The sequence below is a fragment of the Bos grunniens genome, chromosome 18 (assembly GCF_055505025.1).
Source record: "Bos grunniens cultivar Pamir isolate PY7600 chromosome 18, Bosgru_T2T1.0, whole genome shotgun sequence".
In the NCBI taxonomy this organism is placed as follows: Eukaryota; Metazoa; Chordata; class Mammalia; order Artiodactyla; family Bovidae; genus Bos; species Bos grunniens.
Genome location: NC_141182.1, coordinates 43879573 through 43888838, shown reverse-complemented (window position 1 = coordinate 43888838; position 9266 = coordinate 43879573). Strand labels below are relative to the sequence as shown.

Genomic DNA, 9266 nt, shown 5'->3' with positions numbered 1-9266 from the left:
GCGTGTGGGGAGGGGGGTGGGTGGAGAGGAGCGGAGAGGTACTTTTGCGCGGAATCTGTGCGGGTGCCTGGGTATCAGAGACGCAAAATCCCGGTTCTCCTTGGCATCTCCAAGCGACAGCGTGCACTGGGCCGCACGTCCGAAACTGTTCCCTGCCCCCCACCCCTGACCCCTTCTTTACGCAACCTTCTTGCAGAGTACGCGGACCCGGACGGAACCGGTTCCAGCTTTTAAAGTGAGTCCGCGCCAGGGAAGCTCAGAGACCAAGACCTGCCTCTCCGCCCACCCCAACCAACCCTAACTCCCTGTGTGGCGTCGGGTGTTCCCGGGCTCCCCGATCTTTGGCTGGAGGTGGGTCCCCTGGAGAGGCTACAGGAGGGGGCCCTGCCGTCGACCACTGCTGCGCGGGGGCGACAACTCTACCCTGGGTGGGGCACCGCGCGCGGGTCTCGGTTCGGCGGGCGACGCAGGAGGTAGTAGGCGTTGCCCCGCGGCCCCTCCCAGCCAGCGCTGAGCTCCAGCCCCACTCGCCGCCCTCTGCAGCCCGCAGGCGCTAAGACCCAGGAGGCGCTGCTCCGTTGTCACCGTTTGCACACTAGAGGGCGACAAACCGGTATAAATGCTGGGCCCGCGCGGGCCTGGCCATTCGCGACCGGGAGCTGAGCGGGCGCGAGCGAGTAGGGGCTCTGGGTGGGCGGTGGCAGCAGCGGCGCCCCGCGCAGGCTGGAGGCCGCCGAGGCTCGCCATGCCGGGAGGACTTTAGCTCCCCCATGGAGTCGGCCGACTTCTACGAGGCGGAGCCGCGGCCCCCGATGAGCAGCCACCTCCAGAGCCCCCCACACGCGCCCAGCAGCGCCGCTTTCGGCTTTCCCCGGGGCGCGGGCCCCTCGCAGCCCCCCGCCCCACCTGCCGTCCCGGAGCCTCTGGGCGGCATCTGCGAACACGAGACGTCCATCGACATCAGCGCCTACATCGACCCGGCCGCCTTCAACGACGAGTTCCTGGCCGACCTGTTCCAACACAGCCGGCAGCAGGAGAAGGCCAAGGCGGCCGCGGCCCCCGCAGGAGGCGGCAACGACTTTGACTACCCGGGCGCCCCCGTGGGCCCCGGCGGCGCCGTCATGCCCGGGGGGACGCACGGTCCCCCTCCTGGCTACGGCTGCGCGGCAGCCGGCTACCTGGACAGCAGGCTGGAGCCTCTGTACGAGCGGGTCGGGGCGCCGGCGCTGCGGCCGCTGGTGATCAAGCAGGAGCCGCGCGAGGAGGACGAAGCGAAGCAGCTGGCGCTGGCCGGCCTCTTTCCCTACCAGCCGCCGCCGCCGCCGCCGCCGCCGCACTCGCACCCGCCGCCCGCTCACCTGGCCGCCCCGCACCTGCAGTTCCAGATCGCACACTGCGGCCAGACCACCATGCACCTGCAGCCCGGCCACCCCACGCCGCCGCCCACGCCCGTGCCCAGCCCGCACCCAGCGCCCGCGCTCGGCGCCGCTGGCCTGCCAGGCCCCGGCGGCGCGCTCAAGGGGCTGGCCGCCGCGCACCCCGACCTCCGTGCGGGCGGCGGCGGCGGCGGCAAAGCCAAGAAGTCCGTGGACAAGAACAGCAACGAGTACCGGGTGCGGCGCGAGCGCAACAACATCGCGGTGCGCAAGAGCCGGGACAAGGCCAAGCAGCGCAACGTGGAGACGCAGCAGAAGGTGCTGGAGCTGACCAGTGACAATGACCGCCTGCGCAAGCGGGTGGAACAACTGAGCCGCGAACTGGACACGCTGCGGGGCATCTTCCGTCAGCTGCCCGAGAGCTCCCTGGTCAAGGCCATGGGCAACTGCGCGTGAGGCGCGCGGCGGCGGGACCGCCCTGGGCTGGTCGCCGGCTGGGACCCAGGGAGTGGCTTCGGGTCTCCGGATCTCAAGACTGCCCGAACCGCGTAAGCCAGGACCAGGAGATTCCGGTGCTGCCTGAGAGCCTGGCCTGCTGCGCGTGCCCCTTGCCTTCCTCTGCGCCGGACACGGTGCGTCTAAGATGAGGGGTCAGGCAGAGAGGAGAAGCGCCATGGGGCTGAGCCGGGAGCCCGGCAACTCTAGTATTAAAGGAATAACCCTGTGCCTTGGAAACGCAAACTCACCGCTCCGATTCCTACCGAGTAGGGGGAGCAAATATGTGCCTTGTCAATTTATTTGGAGGGTTCTTGCCCCCACGAGAGGAGGGGTGCAGGCCCCCGGCAGGAGGAAGGTTCAGGGAGCTGAGATCCCGATAAAGCCAGCCCTGGCGGCGGCTCCTGAGCGCCTGTCCTTGGAGGGGAGGAAACACAGGGACTTGGGGCTTTGAACCTAAGGTTGTTCCCCTTGTTCTGCGTGAAGGTGGAGGGTCCCTAGTTCCTTGCCTCTGAACTCCCAGCCTGCAAAAGGCTGGGCTCTCCCCGGCAGAACTCACTGAGATGGATGTCACCAGGTGACCAGTGGGAGCCTGCGACCCCTAGTCAGATCAGAAAGCTAGGTCGAGGGTTAGCTAGGAGGACATATGTTCATGGGATTGATAGCCTGGTGGAAGAGGGGAACCTAGAGATCTGGTCTGGGGGTCAGTAGGGGGTGGTGAAGGGACACTGGGACCATCAGCCTTGTCTGTACTGTATGTCGCCAGCATTGCCATATACACATGAAGCACAATCAGTCCATCCCAGAGGGACCGAAGTTATGAGAAGCTTTCCAAATATTTTGCTTTATCAGCCGACATCAACACTTGTATCTGGCCTCTCTGTGTCCCTGCGGTGCCTTGTGCAATGTGAATGTGCACGTCTATGCTAAACCACCATTTTATTTGGTTTTTGTTTTGTTTTGGTTTTGCTCAGAAACTTGCCAGAATGAGGCTCTTCGTCAGCAGCTGCAGGGAGGGTCTGCGGCTGTCTTTCCTTTTGGTTTTGGGATTGTTTTTGCTCCCAGGGGAACCAAAGAGGCGAGGTGGGCTTCCCCTTTCCCCTCAGCTCTCCCTGGGGGTGGCTGTGGGCCTCAGTCCCCGCCGGCCCTGGCTGTGGGCAGCCTGGTCCCCCCAGAGGCCCTGGCTCCGGGTCTGGAAGGGAGGCGGCCTCAGCCAGCGTTCACTCACCGATTCGATCGCTGGGCCTGGGAGCGGGGAGGGCGGCTTTGGTTCTCTTCTTTGGGGAGGACATAGAGTTTCATGCTAGATGTTTTATGTATTATATCTATAATATAAACATATCAAAGTCCGTTTTGGTGTCTTTTTAAAACTAGAAAATCTACTTCCAAGGTTTTTTGTGGGCCAGGTCACATTTGTGAATAATCACAGCATATTCTTTGGCTGAGAGCCTGACTTTCATTAGCTCTCCACCCATCCTGAGCCCCTCTTTACATTAAGGGGGTGACTTCTCCCAACCAAGGCAAATAAATGGCAGAAGGTAGACAAGGCTCGAACCTGAGAAGGCCAAAGCCTGGAGAGGCTCCGAGTATGTGGTGGGAAGAGGGGTGTGCCGAGGTATCATGGGGCCTTGGTGTGGCCTCTCAGCCCCTGGCAGGAGAAGAGGGACTTGGAGAGGGGGCCCTCTGCCTGAAGTTGCCACAGCCTCTCTGGAACGCGGGCAGACCTGGCCCAGGAGCTGCAGGCTCCAGAGGCCCTTTGACCACACTGACTTCCAGATCACTCACAGCCCCAGCTCTGGAAGCCTTGCTCACACCTGCCTTTGCCCCAGCCCTCCGGCGGGACCGTGGGCGGGCAGGGAGAGGCCACAAGCGGTAAGGACCCTCCACCCCTCCCCGCTTGCTCAGGCCCACATGACTGCTGCCTCTCCCAGTGGGGGCCCTGACAGGAGCCCTCCACAGGCCCTCCTCACCTGCCCTGCCCCAGCCCACCCAGGAAGGGGGACCCACGGCAGGCCTGCACTGGATGTCTGGCCCTTCCCCACACACTGCAGGAAAGGCAAGGAACAGGCCCAGCATTTGCCTCCCCACTGCGCCCACCCTGGACCAAGTCCCTGACTCCAACAACTGCACCATGAGGACAGGTATTCAGGACCACCCCCCCCCCGCCCCCAGCAGCAGTGCTGCCTACCAAGGGAGGCCACACACTCATGTCCGCAAGAAGAGGGCCCAGGAGGAAGTAACCCAGGAGACCAGCAGGGCTTTCAAGAGTTGACTCTCTCTGAGGGTAAAAGGCAAAACTCTTTGCCTTCTGTTTTCACCTCGAGACTGTTTACTTGAGCAGCTGACACCGTATGCCAACGTGGGCTGTGACCATTTCAAGAAATTACACATTCTTTTTAAATTCTGAAAATTTTCGCTTCACCTCCCGTGTGGTTAACGGGGTGACTTAGCTGCCTCCCACCCCACTCCCCGACCCCCTCCGCCGCCCTATCTCTCGGTCCCTGTCTTGCCTCCTCCTCACCCTTGGCCGCCCTTGGTGGAGGAAAGGCCGCGAGCCCCAGTGAGGAGGCGGCAGCCTGCCCCGCTGCCTGGGAACCAAGGAGGCAGAGCCCCACCGCCTGCCTAGAGGCCTGGGGCAGGCCACAGCTTGCTAGGCCCCAGCAAACCCTCTCTGAGTTCAGTGCTAATTCCAGTTTTTCTTGTTTGAGGGGGCCAAGCCTCGGCTTCCCCCTTTGCCCCCAGAACAGATCCCAAGACAAATGGGGGAGGGGCGCCCCTCCTGCCTCACACCTCTCTCTGGTTCCACTGTCCCAGCTCCAGGGGTTTCCTCTTTCAAAGCTCTCTGCTCAAGAAAGGGCACCCCTCCTGTCGCAGACCCTGAGGTCCAGGGCAGGCTTTGTTGGGAACAAGACAGCCCCAGGAAAGGGGTGGGGCTCATGAGGCCCCCAGTAGGGTCCCCAGTAGACAGAGCAACCCACTTGGGGGGAGGGGGGAGCATGGGGTGAACCTGCCTGGCATGTGCCCTGTGCCAAGGCAGAGGGGCCCCCACGGAGAGCTGGTCCTTACCACCCACTGCTTCCTGAAGGGGCCCTCATGGTTCCCCTCCTGACTGCAGCCTTCATGAAGACTTACTTCAAGAGTCTGGCATGAGAACACACCCCACGTATTTATTGGATGCCTACTGTATGCCGGGGGGTGGGGTTGGGGAGGCACGCACAGTCCTGTGGACCCGAGATGCGCTTCAAGGGCGACAGGGCAATAAGGGGAAGTTCAAAGTGGAGCAGAGGCCCCCAGGGAAGGTTTCTTGGAGGCAGCAGTTTTGACCAAGACCCGGCCATGGGCCAAGTCCACTATGTCTGACTGCCTCTCCTATGAGGGGTGACAGGGACCTCAGCCCCACAGTAGGCCACTGGAGCCCAGGGTCCCCTGAGAGCACTGTTCGGGGGAGCCAGCCTCCAGGGAAGGAGCAAGGGCAGAAGGAGATAGGAGGTACCCCTTGGCACCAGATGCCTCCTGATGGTTGAGCAGTGTCGCCATGTCACCCTTATCTCCTGGATCTCCTGGGAATCTATGAATACGGGGTTTGGCCCTGACACCTGTGATGAGCCACTGGGACTGCTGAGGAGCGTCTGCCACTCCCAGGTCTCCCGCCCCCACCTTCCCAGGCAGGAACCTGCCACGTCTCCTCTCAGAGAGCTGTCGATTTCCTGGGAGAAAATGGGGAGTGGGGAGGAAGCAGGAGGCCGCTCATGGAGCAGGTCAAGGGGGAGCAGAAACCCTGGCATTGCTCAGCCACGAAGCTCAACTTCCAAGCACCCACAGACCTTCCACAGATGCAGGGCCGCGTCCGTGCCTGGGCCAAGGCAGTATTCCTTCTGTTCCTTCCTACGATGGCAGGAAGGGCAGGGCTTTACTCTTCTTCAAATGAAGTAAACCACCGGTGCCTCGTCTTCGAAAGGTCTTTCTTGTTTCTCTGCAAGTCTCTCGCTGTCTCCCTTCTCAGGACACCCCCTGCCCCTCACCCTCCCCCAAATGCCTTTCTGTGGATGGAGGATTTGACGCAAGCAGAGACATAGGAAAGATACAAATTCACTATCAAAGCATCCTAGCCCCATCCCAGAGCAATTAAAAAGCCAGATGGAATCTCTGGGAAAACGGCATTAATAACGCGAACAATCTGTGCAGGCCGGCAGGGACCCAGGAGCTGCGGGCGGGGGCGGGGAGAGGCTGGGGTGCTGGAGTGTGAGCTCAGAGCAATGGCTCCGCTCTCTGTGGCCAACCAGGGAAGAGGCCTTCACAAAGGATATGTCTAGGCCTAGGTCTGGCCACAGCTGGGCTGTCCCCTCTGGCCCCTGCAGGGCCCACTGTGCATTCTGGATCCTGGTTGCTGAGAGCCAGGCAAATGTGGAACCCATTACTCAGGCAGCCACAGCCTTGGCCAGCCCCTTTCTGGCACCCAAGAGCTTTGCTTCTCTTCACTTTTGTTTTTGTTTATTATTTTTCTAGCCTTCTGGCCCCACCCATCTGAAACAGGCCTCCCTGGGTGCGTGTCGCCCAAAAATTTCCTTTCTCTTCATTAGCTGTGTCCAAATCTGCTGCCCATTCTTGAGGACAGCAGGAGGTGGTGCTGGGGACCCCCGTGGGGCCTGAACCCCAGGCACTCCCCTTCGATTGCAGAGTGGCAGGCGGTCCTGGCAGAGCCAGCTGAGCTCTCAGAGGCTGGCATGATTGCTAGGAGAGCAGGGCACAGGGGGTCTCTTCTGCCTGGCTGCCTTGTGGGGCCTAGAAGGGGCTGAATGAACTCCACAGGCAAATAAACTTCTGCTGCTCTGAAGCCTTTTCTAGGCCGAGCCAAGGCAGACACTTTAGTAGCCCCATTTTCCAGACCATGGTTTGGAGCCCCACCCAGGGTGGACTTAAAGATGTAGTTTTTTTATAGCCATCAAGTTGGGATGGGAATCGGTGTTATTAAAAACATCCTTTGTGATTCTTACATACCCAGAGAGCCACTTTCTGAACTTCATCTTCTCATTCCCCATCCTTACCCTCCACCTTCACCCTCCCTGGAAGCCGTTCTCCTCCAGGTCACTAGAGCTAAAGCACGCAAGCTTGCCTGGGATCCTGCCTTTCTTGGCCCCTGGCTGAATCTGGCCCCCATGGACATCCACTGTCTGGCCCACAACAGGTCTTCAATATGTGTGTCTGAACTCACGGATCTCTCTGCAACTCATCTCTCACCCTTAAAAAAAAATCCACACCCTCTCCACTCCATGCAGGGTCTGGGGCAGGGGGGGTTGGTCTGAGGTTCACCAAGCAGGGGTTGGAGGGTCGGGAGGCAACACAAGGGCACCAGAGATAAGGCTCCCCCGGGCTGGCCCACTGTAGGTGAGTCGTTGCTTCTACCAAGTTAATTTTTAAAAGCAAGAATCCTACGAAAGGTGACCTATCCAGTTCTAGATAATCTTCAACACGTCTGTGTGATTAGCTCACCTCCAAGTCTAGCTGGGCCCCAGCAAGATGGTTGTACTGGTGGGGAGTATACAGGGAGGAGGTGGGATTCCAGGAGAAGGGGGAAAGGGTTGGAGGTGGGCAGCATGCACCAAGCCTGCGGGGGCTGCTCAGAGACAGCAGGCAGCTGGGGTCATGGTGTTTCTGATGGAAAGATCTTTCAGCCCTGTATCTCCCCTTTTGTGTTTCCCTAGGGTGACTGGCAAAGTCGTTATTGAGAGACTATGGCCCAAGAATGGAAAGCATCGGTGACCAAATATGGTGGCCTAGAATCAGAACATGTCACCCAAGACAGGGTCAAAAGGGAATCATCAGGGCCTGACCCAAGCCTACTTCTTGGCGGGTGGCAAGAAAATATTCCTGCTTCTTGGCAGGTGGCAGCCAAGCTTTCACCAGGAAGTAAGCCTGTCCTTCCGGAGCAGCCCCTGGCCCTACCCTACCTAGCCAGGGAGGGCTCAGCAAGTCCACCCCCTTCCCCCAGCCAACACAAGTGTTTTCCCTGGAGCCCCTGGGAATCCGGGCTGCTCTGGCTGGTGAGGAAACATGGCTGATTTATGGCAGCCCTTCCGGCTCGCACACCGGGCATCATCTCAGCTGGATGTGACAGCCCCAGTCCCCGAGAACAGGGACGAGAGGTGTCAGGGCTGGGGTGCCTGCCCCAGAGGGAGCCGCTGTGGCCTTCCACATCAGGTTCGGACCCGTCTCAGGTAGCCTCCTCAAGTGATTTACAATTTGCAAACACGTTTCATTTGATTCCTCAGTTTTGCTAGAGCAATTACAGTGACTCAGCATGACAAATCACTCCCAACACGGTGTCTACGCACTGTTAGGAAATGCATTTCCTTCACTATTTTGCCTGGTGCGGCAACATTTTAAAAATAGACTCATTCACTGTACTTGAAGGCAATTTGTTCCAAATTTTCCCACTAATTTGATTTTAATCTGATATTTAAAATTCGTGTGGCCACATTCCCACTGATTTATAGGGAATAAGCCCTACCTGGCAGCAGTTTAACTGGCCTTCATCCAAGAGTCCACAGGACGAAGGATTTATCCTGGGACAGTACGAAGGCTCAGGAGTCTGTGCTGCTTAACTCTCCGTCTAGTTCGGCCTTACAGGTGCTTCTCGCCTGGGGCCAGCGAGTGTGGGCTGGAGGTCGCTGCCACTCTCCTGCAGAGCCCTGACACACAGTAGGTCAACAGTCCTTGTTGAGTGGATGGATCCAGCCCAGATGACCTGGCATGATACACCGACCACTGAGCTGGGTGCTAGAGGAAAGCACTTTGTTCACACTTGATGAATAGCAGTTTCCTCTTGCTCCCAACTCCCAGCTCCCTAGGGTTGGGATGGGCCACTGGAGCTGGGCCTGAGGCACTGGCACCACCCGACTCCTGGCTTTGCCTCTTAATGTCTGTGGGGGCCCTCACCAAGTCTCTTCATTTCTCTGGGCTTCAGTTTCCTTTTATGCAAAATGTATGCAAAACAAGTCCCACATCATGGAGCTGTTGTGAAAGGTAAACAGGCAAAGCTTGTGAGACACTTGGCTCAAGCTGATGAGATTGCCATCTCTGAGAGTTAGGGCAGGAGGCTGAGTGGGCGCGAAGGCCACGCCCGGTCCCTGAAAACTCTCCTGGAAGGAGACAGTCATCTGAATAATTTAGGGCAAAAATCCTTGTACCCAGAATAACCAAGTTCCTGAAGTCACTTTAATGTCGCTTAGATTTTTTTCCCCAGGAGACCTTCCATTTGCTCAGGAAGCATTTAATGAGTTCCTCCTGGGTGCAGAACCCTCTTCCCTGTGACCCTGAAGGGTGAGCGGAGGTCTGCTCTCAGCAGAGCAGGTGAGAACACCCTGTGTGTGTCATAGTAGAAGTTTCTTGATACTA

General features: G+C 59.0%; 1 protein-coding gene across 1 annotated transcript; it reads left to right on the top strand.

The window, feature by feature from the left end:
- The first annotated feature begins 631 nt into the window (after positions 1-631).
- Positions 632-3220, top strand: CEBPA (CCAAT enhancer binding protein alpha). Its single transcript, XM_086349622.1, has one exon. The coding sequence runs from the start codon at positions 771-773 to the stop codon at positions 1830-1832; it is 1062 nt and encodes a 353-aa protein (XP_086205748.1). The 5' UTR covers positions 632-770; the 3' UTR covers positions 1833-3220.
- Positions 3221-9266: the final 6046 nt, after the last annotated feature.

Excerpts from the sequence above, each read along its gene's own strand:
- CEBPA (XM_086349622.1), top strand. The coding sequence starts at position 771 with ATGGAGTCGGCCGACTTCTACGAGGCGGAGCCGCGGCCCCCGATGAGC.